This window comes from Pseudopodoces humilis, chromosome 21, assembly GCF_049639895.1.
Source record: "Pseudopodoces humilis isolate 2021_Gansu_Grassland_sample_001 chromosome 21, ASM4963989v1, whole genome shotgun sequence".
In the NCBI taxonomy this organism is placed as follows: Eukaryota; Metazoa; Chordata; class Aves; order Passeriformes; family Paridae; genus Pseudopodoces; species Pseudopodoces humilis.
In genome coordinates, this window is record NC_142220.1 from 7,510,719 (window position 1) to 7,525,867 (window position 15,149).

At 52.5% G+C, this 15,149-nt stretch overlaps 1 protein-coding gene across 4 annotated transcripts in view; it reads left to right on the forward strand.

Annotated features, from left to right (window-relative positions):
- Positions 1–15,149, forward strand: part of MGAT5B (alpha-1,6-mannosylglycoprotein 6-beta-N-acetylglucosaminyltransferase B) — a 65,779-nt gene that overhangs the window by 13,863 nt on the left and 36,767 nt on the right. For 3 of the 4 annotated variants that reach the window (XM_005526803.3, XM_088065512.1, XM_088065513.1), the window contains one exon: positions 11,732–11,876. In XM_005526803.3, the coding sequence (XP_005526860.2) occupies positions 11,732–11,876 (145 nt within the window). Of the gene's footprint in view, positions 1–5,404; positions 5,534–11,731; positions 11,877–15,149 lie in introns of those variants that run through there. The other variant, XM_088065511.1, reaches the window with a different exon arrangement.

Below are 15,149 nucleotides of genomic sequence, written 5' to 3' on the forward strand. Positions count from 1 at the left end.
GCAGGAATCCTGCCCTCTCCTCCTCAAACCCTCTCAGTATTCCAGCTCCTGGAGTGCTCAGCCTCTCCTGCTGCTGTCACTTGCTCCAGTTCCTAGAGTTTCACCTGCTTAAAGCTAATTTTTCCATCAGTGAACACAGAAGAGGAGAGAGGGAGATGTTTAGGGCTGTGCAGCACAGCTGTAAGCTTTGGTATTTGTGGCATCTGTTTCTCTCCAGGGCAGGCATGTGGAGGGGTGGGAATTGTGCTGCAGATGATAATGCTGAAGGTTGCTCAGGGTTTTGTAGGGCATTTTCACCATTTCAGAGCCACAGCACCGTGAAGCAATGGGATCTCATGTTATTTCAATGCCTTGCATTGCTCCCTGAGGAGCGGAGCAGAGAGCCCAAATAGAAATGTGAGAACCTACATGATCTCCACAGAGGGGTCCTTTGCTCCTGCTCCCAGCTCTGCTGCTTCTCCTTCTGCTCCAGCAGCATCCCAGCTGGGTTAGCATGGCCAGGTAACATCACCATTTGTTCTCACAGAGGATGCAGAAAGGTCAGGCTCGGATTTGCTAAGGATCAGAGTGAGCTTGAGTTACTCTGTCATCCCCCCTTGCAGTCAGCTGTGCCAGGAGGGGAGGAGGAGGAGGAGGAGGAGGAGGAGGAGGAGGTGGAGGTCTGGAGGTATCCATGATCCTGACCCACTGTGTACTCTGTCCTTGTGCTCGCTGACAGCAGAGGAGGGCACAGCTCTGTTCAGCTGAGCTGCACTGAGATGCTGCTCAGCCCAAGAGAGCTTTAAAATAAAACACAGATGCGTTCACCTCTTCCTCTGTCAGGAAAGGTCATTTTCAGGACCCATTTGCAAATTTGGGTCCTGCCACTTGTGACAGATCTCAGTCTGCCTCTGGGCAGAGCACACAGATCTTCTGACAGGAGCTTGGGTTGGGCAGAATACCCAAAAGTTGCTTTGTGGCTTTGGGAATCCCTTTTCTTACCTGCTCTGGCTGGAGAGAGCACCCGGGAGCGAGGGCTTGGGCTGCTGCCTCCCTGAGACACGGCCCAAAACGTGTAGTTCCAGGGATGTTCGTGTTCCCTTTGCTTTCAAGGAGTCATGTGAGTTATAAATTTATCTTGCTGCCTTTAATGCTCAGCAGAGGCGACAGCAGAACCAGTTGTGAAGACTCGTGTAAGCAAGTGACGGTGACAGGGGACACGGGCGGGAGAGGGAGGGAGTCAGGCGGGCTCTGCTCAGCAAACTTGGAGTTAATTATTCCCAGTTTCTTCCTGAGTGAGTTACAACCCTCTCCTGGGCTGCTGGTGTCATGTTTTGATGTTGTCTGCTGAGCAGCCCTGGATAACTGCAGCGCTTGTAAGCAGCTTGTCAGGATCAGCGGATGCTGGAGCGTGCCTTGCCAGCGGTGCCTGGGATGCTGCTCCAGGAGAAGGGATGAGACTCTTCTCAGGGTCTGAATCCAGAGTTTGCTTCTGGAAGAAGCAAATAAGACAGGAGGTTTGCCTCTCCCATCCACTCTCCCCTCAGTGCCTGGGGGGTTGTTATCCAGGCTGGTTTTCCAGGTGCCAGGTGTGGGTCAGAGTGTGGTGTCACCTCCTCGGCACCAGCAGGGACCTGCAGATCCTGCATGTCCCCAGTGCTTCATCTTGCTGCTGCTGCATCCAGGGCTGGATTAGACTCTCCTGGTGCCAGCCAGGGGGAAGCCCTGTGGAGGAGCATGCTGGGCAGCAGTGCTTGGGGCTCACTTCCATCCTCTCTGCATCTGTCCCTTCCAAAGCCAGCCCGTGAATCCTCGGAGGCTGGAGCAGCCAGCTGATGCTGTAAGAAGTTGTCTGGTTGGTGCCAAGTGGAGCTGGCTGGCACTGGGAGCATCTCCTTTGATGGTGAGGAGCTCTGCTGGGAGCTGATGGGCTTTTGATTTCTCCTGGAGCAGGGTTGGCTCTGGGGCTCCCCTGGAAATGCCGAGCTCCGGCAGCTCCCACCCTTCTCTTCCTTCCTTGTCCAATCATTGGTGGGGAGAAGGGAGGTAGGGGAGACACCAAATCCAGGTAGAGCCCAGATGCAGACTGAGAGCTTTCTGCCCCACACATTGCCTTTTGCCAGCTCCTGCTGGGGGCTCAGCTGCTCCAAGAGCTCTTTGAAGCAGGTGACACAACACCCACGAGTGCCATCAGCTCCACCGTGCTGGGACTGCAACCCCTGGGCCAGCACAGGGGTGTCCTTAATCTGCAGTGTTTTGGGAGCAGACCATTATTTTTCCTGGGTGGGGAAAATGAGGGTTGGTTAAAATCCTGTGGCCTCTCCTTCCTCTGCTGGTGTCCTCAGTCCAGCCCCAAGCTCTGCACCCATCGTTACGTGCACTGCGTTCCCATCCTCAACCCACGCCTGGAAAGGGAATTTAAAGTGGAAGTGTAGAACTTTACTGCCCTTATTAAATCTGTGTTGCAGGCAGGGAAATGAGAGCTGTTGAAATAATGAAAGTAAAGGCATCCCTGGGGTTCCACATGCCACTGGGGGTTCCTGCCCACTCGTGTGGGGATGTGCTGGGGGAGCAAAATGCAGATTGATGCTTTGCAGGGCACAGAGTGGTAAAGAGAAGTGTCAGGGCTGCTGTTGTAGTGGTTAAGGCTTAATCCACCCTGGGAAAATGTCTCTTCCTGAAGAAGTGCCTGTTTCATGCAATTACTGCTCAGAATTGAATTGCCTGCAGGCTTAAAGAAAATAAAAAAATGATGCCACCAAGCTGATTGGAAAATGGAAGTGTGAATTCACCTGTCTTGAACCGGGGCAGCAGTGATGAGGACCTCAGAGCAGGGATGTGTGCTGGCCCCTTCCCTGCTGGCCCCGTGTTGGAGGAGGCAGGAGCAGCATCCTTCTGCCCTGGCGCTCTGTTATCTCCGTAAGCAGGGACACCCAGGGAATGATTAAATCAATTAATTGATTTTCTATAGCTCATAAGGAAGTCAAATGGCATTTCCAACAACTTGTGATGAGCCAACACCCCACCATGGCCAGGAGGAATGTTAATGACTCTTCATGCTTTTATTACTCCTTTTCACTCCTAAATCAAAAGTCATCCTGAGCCTGGGAGGCAGCAGGTACTTCAGAAAATAAAACTAGCACAGTGGGAACCATAGCAGCCTCTGTAAAAGCTGGGTTTTCCCATTGATTTATTTGTTTCTCTGGCTTAAATGACAGAGCAGGGCTCGGTTCAGCTTGAGCAGAGATTAGCTGAGGCTCATCCTGCAGCTCTGCCAATGCCCCCCAGCTCTGGGAGCCCTGCTCTGGGCTCTGCTGCTGCTTGGAGGATCTGCCCCCTGGGCTCGCTGGAGATTTATGGGTTTGGAGGAAAGGGATGATTTATTTGCCCCTGGAAGCAAAGTGGCAGGATGCCCAGCACTGTTTGGCCAATCTTTTTGGCTGAAGGAGAAAGGGTGATCATTTTAGAAGTGTTAAATGAGTGAGTTCTGCTGTTTCTGAAGCAGAACCTTTTGGGGCAGCCGTGAGTGTGGCTGTGGGCTCGAGCACTGGATGTGCAGGGCTGGGGGATTGATGGTGGTGCTGAGCCTCCTGGAGCCTCCCACTGCCTGGTTTTGGGCTGTTCAAATGCTGGGTGCAATCCTTCCTTTCCTGCAGTCCATGGGGCACAAGTACAATTTTCCCTGGATGAGCAATGGGGACCATTAGGAGGAGAAGCAGCTGAGTTAAGCGCTGGTGCCCTCGGAGAGAAGCCTCCTGTAAACACCAGGAACACAAATGCAGACTGGTCCCTGGCTTGTGGCTCTGTGGAGTCACTCTGGGGCTGTCCCTGTCCCGTGGGACCTGTGTATGCTGCTTTTCACCTGAAACTGGGGCTCTCAGCTGCAAATCCAGGGTCCAGTTTGCCCCCAGTCCCAACAGCATCCACCCCAGTGTGGGTCCAGCCATGCCCCAGGAGCTCTGGTGTCCTTTGGGCTTTGCTCCAGCAGCTGCCCTTGATCCATCCCTGTGCTGGAGCCCTTTTGTTTTAGGAAGCAATTTAAAATCGATGTTAATCTTGTAATTTGGAAGCCTGTCCTGCAGTGTGAGGTGTTTGAAGTGCTGCAGAACAGCTTAAAATGCAATTTAAAATAGTGCTGGCTGGCAATAGAGAAGCAGCTAAAAACTCCCTGCTGCTGCTTTTTTAAAAAAAAAAAAAAAAGTGAAAGGGGGGATGAGAAGGAGGAAGAAAGATGTGTTAAAGGATATATTAGAACAAATAAAAGCTGAACTGCAGCTTGTGTTGGGGCTGTGTGTATTCATCTCTTCTTCCCCAGCTTCCCAACTCCCCCAGCCCATCTCTGGGGGCTGTGGGGAACAGGAGATGATCCAGCTCCTTTTACCTGCAGTGATGGCTCACGGCAGGACTCGTGGGACAGTCCCCAGGGGGGACATCAGATCTCTGGTGTGTGTATGGTGGGATAACAAGTAATAGAAGTTGGGGGAACAGCCCTGGGCTCTCCCCTGCAGCAATGAAATGCTCCTGACTGCGACTGTGTTTGTATTGTTCATTTTCCTGCCTTTTCTTATTTGTCTGGAAATAGGGAGCGGACGTGTCTGGGTGGAGCTGCAGGCTGTTCCTCCAGGTTTTCCTTTGGGATGGGAAGGACAGGGGGAGCTGGATGGCTGGAAAAGCATCAGGACCCTCTTCTGCAGGCTCAGCTCAGGCTCCTGCAGCTGAAGGAGGGAAGAAGGAGACCCCAGAGCCAGCGGGGCTGGGACAGGGACACCTCAGGGAGGTTTCCTGTGAGCAGCCTCCTCCAGGAGCCCTCCTGGGGCACTGTGCCAGCAGGAGAAGCTGCAGGGGCTGCAGGAGGGAGCAGAGGTGCAGCTCACTGCTCCTGGAGCTGCTGGCCGTGGATCCCAAGGACGTGGCTTTGCTGTGACAGTCTGGGAGCGAGATGGGCAGGGCAGGGCCTGGCTGTAGGGGTGAGGCCTGCAGGAGAGATTTCTGGGGCTGAACGGGGTTATTCCCACCCACAGCCGGGTCTGGCTCCCACGTTTGTCCCCCTGCTGCCATGGACCCCAGGCACTGCTGCTGTGAGGGGCTGCAGGGAAGCAGGGGGTCGCCTGAGCCCAGGGAAAGGTTGCAATTGCTGCTGTCACACAGCTGCCCCAGCAGAGCCCTGGGTCAGGTCCTGCCTGGCCGGGGTGTGGAACCAGTCCTGCAGGACACAGAGTGCGTGACAGGCTCTGCCTGCCCAAGGATGCAGAGAGTGAGGGAAAACAGCCCTGGGGCTGCACATTTACACAGCAGTGCGACAGGGGATGGATAAATCCAGGAGCAGGTGATAGCAGGCAGGTGGGACATAATCTACTTTACCAGCCAGTGACTTAAGGCTGCTTAATTTGGCTGATTACCAGGGAGCCGCTTTGCTGCCGGTGCTCTCGGAGCAGATCAGATCGATGGTGCAGCTGGAGCTCTCACCCACAGCTCCTGAGCTGCTTCTCCAGCTGTGTGGCAGCTCCCTGTGAGGCTCCTGGTGCTCTCTTCCTCTGGGCTGCTGGCTGAGCAGGTCTGTGTTATCTCTGCATAACTTAAATTAATAAATCTGTAGCAGTTTAATGGCACCTGTGGGTGGGTTTGCTGGCAGCAAAAACTGTCTGGGAGCCCATGCTGGGGAGTGGGTGTCCTTAGGGGGTGCAGCCACCCCGAGGGACCTTGGAGCAGGTTCCCCAAAGGGATGGAGACAGGAGGTGGCCACTGCTGCCAACCTGAGCCTGGCCTTGGGCTCTCTTGTTTCCAGTTAGAGCTAGAGCTGTGTCTCTGGGCTGTGATTGCAATGGATTATGTGTCAGAGTTAGTCCTTGGCTAGTTGGCTCTTTGGTCTTTTAATCTGCTTTAATCCAAATCGATGGTGAAAGTAAATAGATGAACACCAGAGGGGCAGAGAATTGAAGGGCTGGGGCTTTGCTCCCTGGGAAAATGCCAGGGTGAGTGCCCTCACAGTAGGATGGGATCCCCAGGTACCACCCTGAGGAGCTGCCAGTGAGGTCTGGGTCTGCCTCAACCCCACTGGAGATCCTCCAGCTTCCTCTGCAATAAATCTTTCAAGATTGTGCTGCCCTTTTGAGGGGTTTAAACAGCCTGGAGTTGTCCTTTAAAGGAGAAAACCAAAGCAAATGATGCTTTAGATTGAAATTAATTCAGCTGGTATTTTCAATGGACATAAGCAATATCTCACTATCTGTGAGCTCCAGGACAAGCAGGGGATTTGCTGTTGTGGGATGGCCAGGCAGGGCTGTGACAGGTCTGAGAAGGGAGGGGACCAACAACAACCAGCCAGGTTATGGATATTGGGAATACAGTGTGGGATTGCATTTTAAATGTCAGGGAGATGCTTTGGTGCTCTTCACATGGGTCTGTGGAGATGTGGGTTGAGGCTGTGCCTCGATGTCCCCACAGGAGGACAAGGGAGGTTTCTGCTGCCCTTGAAATAACTTGGATTTGGGTGGAAATGTGTTTTTTTCCCCCATCTTCTCAGCACAAAGCTATTGCTGAGCAGTGTGAGACTTCTGGAGCAGGATGAGGCTGAGTGACCCAGGTATGGGAGCTGCCACCAGGGAGGTTTCAGTCACTCCAAGTGGCTAAAGTGATGTTGTGGTTTAAGCCCAGATGGAAATTAAGCACCACAAGGCCACTCTGTCAATCCCTCTGGAATGAAAGAAGGATTGGAGTAAAACTTGTATGTTGAGAAAAGTTTACTAATTGAAAAAAAGGAAAATTCATTAATAATGATAAATTATAGTGAAACAAAAATGAAACAAACAAGTGATGCATGGTACAATTGTTCACCACCCACTAACTAATACCAGAACCCCCTTCCTCCTTCTTCCCCCATTTTTTACCCCAGCCATGATGTTGTAGGGTCTGGAATATCCCTTTGGTCAGTCTGGGTCCCCTGTGCTGGCTGTGTCACCTCCCAAGCACCCCCAGCTTCCTCAGCAGCCTGGCAGAGTGAGAAGCAGCAAAGGCCTTGGCTCTGTGTGAGCCCTGCTCAGCAACAACAAAAACATCTCTGTAAAATCACCCCTGTGCTCAGCACAATTCCAAAACACAGCCCCACACCAGCCACTGAGAAAAAAATTAACTCCACCCCAGCTGAAACCAGGGGGACATGACCCAAAGTGCTCTTTTTATTTCCCTGAGGAGTTTAACTCCTTTTAAAAACATTCTGTGCCTGTGTGACAGGGTGGCATCCTGCACACTCCATCCGTGCTTGGGAAGGGCTGGGTGGAGAGGGCTCCCAACGTGAGCAGTGGTGGAGGATGCTCAAGATCCCAAAATGTGGAAAACACAAGGAAACTCCTTTCTGTCTGCTCCTTTCCCTGTGGTCTGGGCTTTGCCAGCAGCACTTCACATCACTCTCACTGGTCCTAGCCCTGTGCTGGACTGCCCAGCAGAGTGTCCCCTGCTCTAGGGATGCTCCTCTCAGCTGCTCTCCACTCCTGCATGGTCAGAGAATGGTAGAAACACAGAATATCCTCAACTGGGAGGGATCCACAAGGATCATTGAGCTCTGCTGAACTTCACCTTTGAATTCAGGCTGGCACACGCAGCAAAACTCCCCTGAATGCTCATCCTGGCTGCTGTTCTGGAGGTTCCAGTGGCAGGTGCTGGCAGGGGGTGACGCCTGCTCACTGCTGCTTTCACTCCAAGGAGGTATTTTAAAGACAAGAGCATCGTTAGTGAATTCCCTTGGGTTTCAACCCATCCAAATTTGAGCATATTGGCTGTTGACTATTCCACTGGTTTCACAGAGAAGCTATTCCTTCTTCCACAAGACATCACCCTTAGGGGCTGCTTTCCTTTTTTCCCCTGATTTCATCCAATTACTTAGCTGCATGCTCTTCAGAAGGCCCATAAATAATTCTCCTCCCTCTGCTGTGTTTACCAGCGTGTCTCATGGAATCCGGTAAGATATGATTGATTGCAATCATTATTTCCTAGTGCTGCTATGAAAACCTCTGTCAGTTCAGTGATTGCCTGGAAAGCGTGGCTGCCACTCAGGAAAACTGTCAAAACCCTGTCATACTTTAACAAACTCCAATTAATCTGTCGGTGGGGTTTACTTGTATTTGCTGTCCCATCATTGCTGATTATCAGGGGAAATTAGAATATTTTTCCTTTCTAACTAGCAGCTTGGTGGCTTTGTTTTCTAAAAGAAAGTGGTTTTCAGCACAGTTTAATTTTTCAGAACTGGTTTACTGGGTTTTTGTGCTGTTAAGGTGGGTTTGGGTTTATCCTGACTGCCTGCAGTGCTGTGGGTAAAGTCTCCATGAGGATCTTCATCACTGGCTTTAGGGAGAAGCCTGAGGTCCTGGCCAGGATCTCCTCCACCCTCTGGATCCCCGTGCCTGGCTCAGGCAGCTGAGCAGCCCTGGGTGGCAGTCTGAGTCTCCGTTTCAGGTTAACAAATTAATCCCAGCTCTTGCATTTTTAAAAGAGTCGCTTCAGCACTTTTCCTCCTTTCTTCTGGTTTTAATGAGACACACTTTCCAAGAGATGTAATAATCATTGCCAAAAACGTCAGTTCGTTGTTAGCTTCCTTAAGCTGCTGGAAAAACAACAACAACAAAGACCAGGAACAGAAAGAGAGAGGTGTTGATGCGGAAGAGCTTCGACTTCATCTCTGAGTGCCAGGGGAGGGCTGGGTGAGATGTGTCCTGCCACAGTTCTGCTTTCTGGCAGGCTGCCTCAAAAGATAATGCAGAGAAATCTGGGATTTTATTTTTTTTTATTATTACTATTTTTACTTGGTATTTGGGATTTTTTTTTTTATTTCTTTATTTGAGAAGGAATATCTCTGCTCATTGCTGACAGCAAAGCTCAGAGCTTTGCTATTGGAAAGCATCCTGCAGTGGCTGGAAACCAGCTGGGAATTGGATGGTGGCAGTGACAGGAGGGGAGTTGTCAGGGAAATTCAGGCAGTACAATGTCAGGGGCAGGCTGGTGGTGGGGTGCAGAACTGGAGCTTGTGGCTCCAGTTGCTGCTGGCCACTCTGGCATCCACAGGGAAATGGATTTGTGCCCTGGTGGGAATATCCTCACCCCTCATTAGTGATTTGGGAGCAGACCTCTCTTGTCAGCTGTGCTTCTGTGATGAAGTCTTGGAGCGAGCATCCTTGCCTGGACTGCCAGGAATTCTCCACCTCCACTGCCTTCCCAGGCACAACCCTTGCATCTTCCTAGCAAACTATCACAACCTGACCCCCCAGACAAGCTGGGATCCAAATCCCCAGGCCAGGATGGATTCTGCCCACGGGAATCTGGTGGTTGTGGTTTCAGCCTTTCTGGCCAGCTGTAGGGATCGGGTCAGGTCCTTTTCCTGACCTCCAGCCTCACCCACTGCAGCGCAGGAGCATCCAAGAGGGATTGGTAATCACTGTCTCACTCAAAAACTGAGTTTAAGGTCTAAGCTCTGACCTGCTGGCCATGCTGGGATGTCAGAGCAGAAGTAAATTCTGAGTAGAAATCCCTGTTTGGGGGATGGTCAACCCTGGGATGGACAGAGGGTGATGGGGGCTGCAACCCATGAACACAGCCCAGCTGTGGGAGGGATGTCATTGGAATGGGCTCAGTCTATGGACAAATAAAGTGGATTTTCTGATTTAAACCCATGTCAGAGCTGTTCTGTTTCCCTTGGCTGTGCCTTTTCCTGATTCGCTCAGCTGTGTTTGAGGCAGTCCTTGTCAAAACAGAGCTCCAGGTTCCAAGATTCCACTTCTTTACCCCCATAGCATCTTTTAATTGCAGACTCATTAGTGCTGCTGCTCTTCAGTGGGAGAGGCTGTGGCTCTTATATCACCTAGGGGACCTTCCTGGTGGGATGGGCACAGGTGGCTCCTGTGTCCCCAAACCCACCCAGGAAGGTCTGGGGCTGCACAGGGCCTCAGGCACCCACTGATTCAAGCAGAACTCACTGACTTCTTGCCATGGAACTGAGGGGATGTTTGAGGAAGAGCCCACTTTCCATTCATGAATGTTGGTTTGTCCTCTTTTTTTGAGGAATTGCTTTGGCTCTCAGTGTTTCTTCTGTTTTGTTAGATAGCGTCAGGAAAAATAATGGGCTGCTGATAATCTCAGCCAAGTGTGGAAGGCAGCCTTTGGTGAGGTCTGGCCCAGTGGCAGCTTCTTGGAGGGGTTAAGGGTTTGCTCATAACCCTGTGCTCGTGTGCCATGTGTCTGACAGAGCCGCAGTGATCCGATGTTATCCCAGCGCCCGCCGGGGCGAGAGCCTGGCCGAGGAGTGTGAGGGGCTGGGGCCTCCAGTTCAGCTGCAGTGCCAGTGCAGCCTTCCCTGGGAAGCAACTTTCCCAACCCCTGGGAGCTGTGGCTGAAGAGTGGGTGAATTCCTGGGGCAGTGGGGATGGAATGGATGCAGCAGCAGGAGCTGTCACGGTGCCCTGATCCCCCCATGGCCATACCCCGCTCTTGTATGAACACCCAAACCACCCAGACCCCACACTGAGGCCTCTCTGCTGTTTCACCTACTCAGCTCCCGAGGTGAGGAGAAGCCCATGCCAGGGCTGTCCCTGGCACACAATTCCATTGGGCTGCCCTGATCCATCCCACTGCCCTGGCTGTGCCAGGATAGGGGAGCCCAAACTCCCTCTGGCTTTGCAAGACTGGTTGTGCATCTGTTTGGAGGTACATGAGGTGTCCCTAAACCCTGATAGCCACCTGATAGCCTCCTGATGACCACCTGGTAGCCTCCTGATGGCCCCCACGACTTCCAGCAGCTGCTTTCCTTCCCAGTGCTGCCCCCCTGGCTCCTGCTGCTCCCTGGATTAAATATGTGCTGCCTCTTGGAAAGCATATGTGAGTGGAATGGCAGAGATAAGCTAAACGGGAGAGGTTCAGGGGATTATGCACTGATTAAGTTATTACCAACGTGAAATGAGCCGAGCTGAGATGAAACAGGAGCTTTATTTTCTGTTCCCTGGCTCTGGGCTCAGGCTGCCTGTCACTAGATGGCAAATCAAGCTGGGAGCCAGGAGCTCCTGGATCCCCCTGTGCTTTCCATGTGGCAGCAGGTCAGTGCCATGCAAACCCACAGGAAACAGTGTTAAACAGGGCTGGGAACTGGGGGCCTTTCCTGCTGGGAGTGGTTTCTGAGATGCAGCACTTGAGCTATTTCCAGTGCTGGGTCACCCATCCCATTGCAGATTTAGGCAGAAAATTTCTTCTTTTCTGTAACAGGAAAATCCGGTGCTGCTGGGAGGATGTGGTGGGGGAGGACCACCTCTTTGATTAGTTTCCCATGTTTTTCCTTCAGCATCCCCTGCAGGCTGCTGTCAAAGGCAGGATGCTGGGCTAGGTGGACAGTGAAAAGTGCCAAATGAAAGGCTGTTTGGTTGGGAATAAAGTCAGTTTACCATAAGCCCACAGGACAGGCTGGATCAGGTGGATAAACCAGGAGCTCATGCCCAGTGAGGGGGCTGGATCCAGGGCTGAAATAACCACTGGCTGTCCTGAGCTGGAGGAGCCCAAGTGGATTTGGGCAGGGATTTACCCTGCTCGGGCAGGATGATGGGGCTGTGGGGCAGAGGGGACACCGAGATGGTCCATACAGCACCGAGCCCACCCGTGGGGCTGGGGAGCACAGGAGCACGGGCAGCTGTGGGGCTGGAGCCGTGGGCAGGGGGTGCCAGGGGTGGGGTCTGTCAGTGGCAGCCGTGGCCGTGTCTCAGCTGCTCTCTGTGTGCCGCAGTGATGGGCGCGCTGGAGTCCCGAGGGCTGCTGCGGAGGATGAGCGACATGCTGGAGGTGCTGATGAAGAGGATGGACATCCTGGCCAGGCTGGAGAACAGCACTGACTTCCACAAAGGGGATGAAGCACGATTCCCTCTGGACAGGTCAGTCAGACCCTGTGGAGCAGTGCTGGGTGTGGGGGCTTTGCAGGAGCGGAACACCCCAACGTGCTGAGCTGCTCTGTGAGGGTGGTGGGGCTCAGTGGGACATGGGGCTTGGGGAGATCTTTTTTAGTCTCATTTGCCATGTCTGGAACCTTTTCTTTTGGGATTTCTGAACTGACTGTGATTTTTAGGATTAGTGGTCACAACCCCATGCTTGCTAGAGATCAAGAAGAATTTCCACTATGCTCTCAGGAACACTGTGATTTTTGGGGCTGTCCTGTGCAGGGCCAGGAGTTGGACTCAGTGATCCTTATGGGTCTCTTCTAACTTGGGCTATTCTATGATTCCATGATTTCCTGAAGCAGCTGCAAGTGTGGCAGTGTCTGCACTGCTGTGCTGTGGTGCAGCTGGAGGTGGGACTTGCCGAGGGCTGGAGCAGCACCTGGTGTGTGTGGGATGTGCTCCCTGAGCTCAGGACACTTGCTCTGTCCCTGTACTCCTCCCGTGGAGCTGGTGGTTGTTTGGAATCCAGGGCTGATGTGCTCAGCCTTGGAATTGAGCAAGGTTTAAAATGTGCAGAAGGGCTTAAAATGATGCCCTGGCTCCCTGTGATGCACATCTCAGCTGGCAGCAGGAGAGATGCCATCAAACCTTCCTGTCGTGGCACACTGATTAGCTAGAGAGACATTTCCCTGTGCTCTGGGAGCCTTTGAACATCCATTGATACTAATTTGAGTGCCAGGCCAAGAGCTGCACAAATAGTAACCGGTGATGGGGGGGCAGGGATGAAAAACCACAGTTGAGACAAACTTGGCAGTGTGGAAAAGATGCCAGTGTGGATTTTGCTCAGGTGGAGCCTCGGGTGACACAGGAGAGGTGGATGGCAGGGATGTGACATGCAGGGGTCACCCCTGCCCTGTTCTGTGCTGACAGCACAGGAGCTGTGGATCCACATAACATTCCCACCTCCACCTCCTGCCATCACTGTGCTTTTCCCTGTTCCCATCAGCATTTCCATCCCTCTGCCTTGCTTTCCTCACGAGCCTCTTTTGTGCCTGTAATGGAAAACAGAGTAAGTGAGCCTGTAATTAAAGGCTGAGCTCTGCCACAGTACCTGCACACCTGAGTTAGAGCTGCACAGGCAGCCGTGGAGTGCGTGGTCCTGCCTTTTATGTAGCATCATTTCCAGCACTGAGAAAATATAATTTGCCTCAGCCATGGTAGGTGCTGGGGATTTTGTTGTTCTGAGGTTGGCTGATACCCAAGAGAATGAGATCACCAATAATCCCAGAGAGGAGTGGACAGGATTGTTACAGCCAGCCACTGGAAGACCCTTGCTCACATTTAGTGATTTTCTTGGCCGATCTTGTGTTAAAAGAACCAGTGATTTCAGGTGGTGGCTGTTTCTCTACACCAGGAGCCAAGAGATGAAAGCTTTTCTGTGGGCTGGCAGCAGTGGCTGCAGATGAGGATTTGGTGTTTCAGATCTGCTGTGTGAGTGATGACTCTGAGACCATCACTTGGAGAGACCAGAGAGGATGGGAGCTGATGGACCCACATCAAAAGAGCCTCAGGTTTTGTGTGTGTGCTCAGATGGGCCTGAGTGGTTGAGATTACAGATGTCTTAATTTTCAGGAATGGAAAGTCAGGGGCAATGGGTTTATCACCTTTTGCTCCTTATAAATCACCCCTAAAGAGAAATCAATTCTCTTCACTTGATTCTGCATCCAACCCTGTCTGTCTCCTCTCCTTGTTCTCACCTGGCCTCTGAAGATCTGCTCATGGGGCAGAGCATCTCCAGGTGAAGCAGCCACCACGGGGGAGTTTCTTGTGGGTGGGATTTCACCGTGACAAATGTCCCTAATGAAAAGTCCCTAATGAAGCACTGGCAGCATTTGCCAACACTTGGGAAGCATTTCCTGAGTGCTCCCTTCCTTCTCTGCAGCCCTGGGTCTGGCTGAGGGCTGTGGCCAGAGGGGATGTGGATGTGTTGGAAGTGTTACAGCTCTTCTGGGTCTCAGCAGGTTTGAGTGGCTCCACCTCTGCTGCCACACGTGCTGCCTCATCCAGAGTGACATTTCTTGGCTCGTCCTGGTCCCTGCTGCCCTTTGAGGGGTGTGTGAGGCAGCTGGGAGGGGTACAGAGCTGTCTGCTCTGAGCAGAGCCTGGCTCTGTGCTGATCCCACAGCTTTGGGTGCTCTCTGGAGCTGAGCTGAGCATCCCAGGAGGAATCCAAAAGCAGCTGATGTGAAACCCTGTGGAGTCTGGTTGCTGAGGTCCTTGTCCCTCTGAGGGTAACCAGCTGCAGTCCTGGGGACCCCTGTTCTGAGGGGGGATTGGGCACCTCCAGCTGCACTGGGACCCAGCAATGGCTCCTGGGCCTGGATCAGCCCCACAGAAACCCCCGAGTGCTGCTCCTCGTTAGGATCCCGGGATTCCTCCAAGGGCTTGTCTCCTTCCCTCCCTGTCTCTGTCTCTTTGATCACCAGTGACCGACTTGAGGCTGTCAGGGAAAGATAATACAATTAAAGGGTGTTAATTTCAAAGGGATTTTAGTCTTCAAAGCGTCCCTGCTTGGCACGGCTGCTGCCTTCGTCTTCTTCCCGCTCAGCACAGCTGCCAGCGTGGGCTTTGCGGTTCCAGTTGCCCAAAAGTGGATTAATGCTTGTTTTTACAAAGTCCTCTCCTGCTTAAGGCTGGATCTCCAATGGAATCAGGTGGGCTGGGTTTTGCAGAGCCCCAGCTGAGAGGAAGGAGGTGAAGGCTTTGCTGAGCTTTATGGAATAACCTGTGAGCACTGTACAACTCCAGCAGAGGCTCAGGGTGGCTTTACCCCTTGGAAAGTGCAAGGAAAAGTCTGTATATACAGGGTGGAATTAATGACCTGCCTTGGAAAGCCTCCCAGCCTTCCAAGCTGAACATTGCTCCAAAATCTTGCTCCGTTAAGGGCTGTCTGACTGAATATTCCACAGATGCCTCCATTTCTGGCCCCTTGCTTTAGATAAAACTCTTGGAAATCCCAAATGTCCCACTCCAACTTTCTCCCCCTTAGAAGAGCTGCCCAACAGTTGTGTGGGATGTCACACACTGGGATAAGGACACAGGCTGCACCTGTGAGCCCCAGGTGTTGCTGCTCCCTTCTCCAGCCTTGCCTGGGCTCCCTTCTGTCTGCATCCTGCCCATGCTGGGAAGGGAAGGATGGATTCCCTAACGAGGGCGAGCAGCCTGCCAGTCAGCTGCGGGAAAATCAATACTGCTGTTAATTGAATGCAA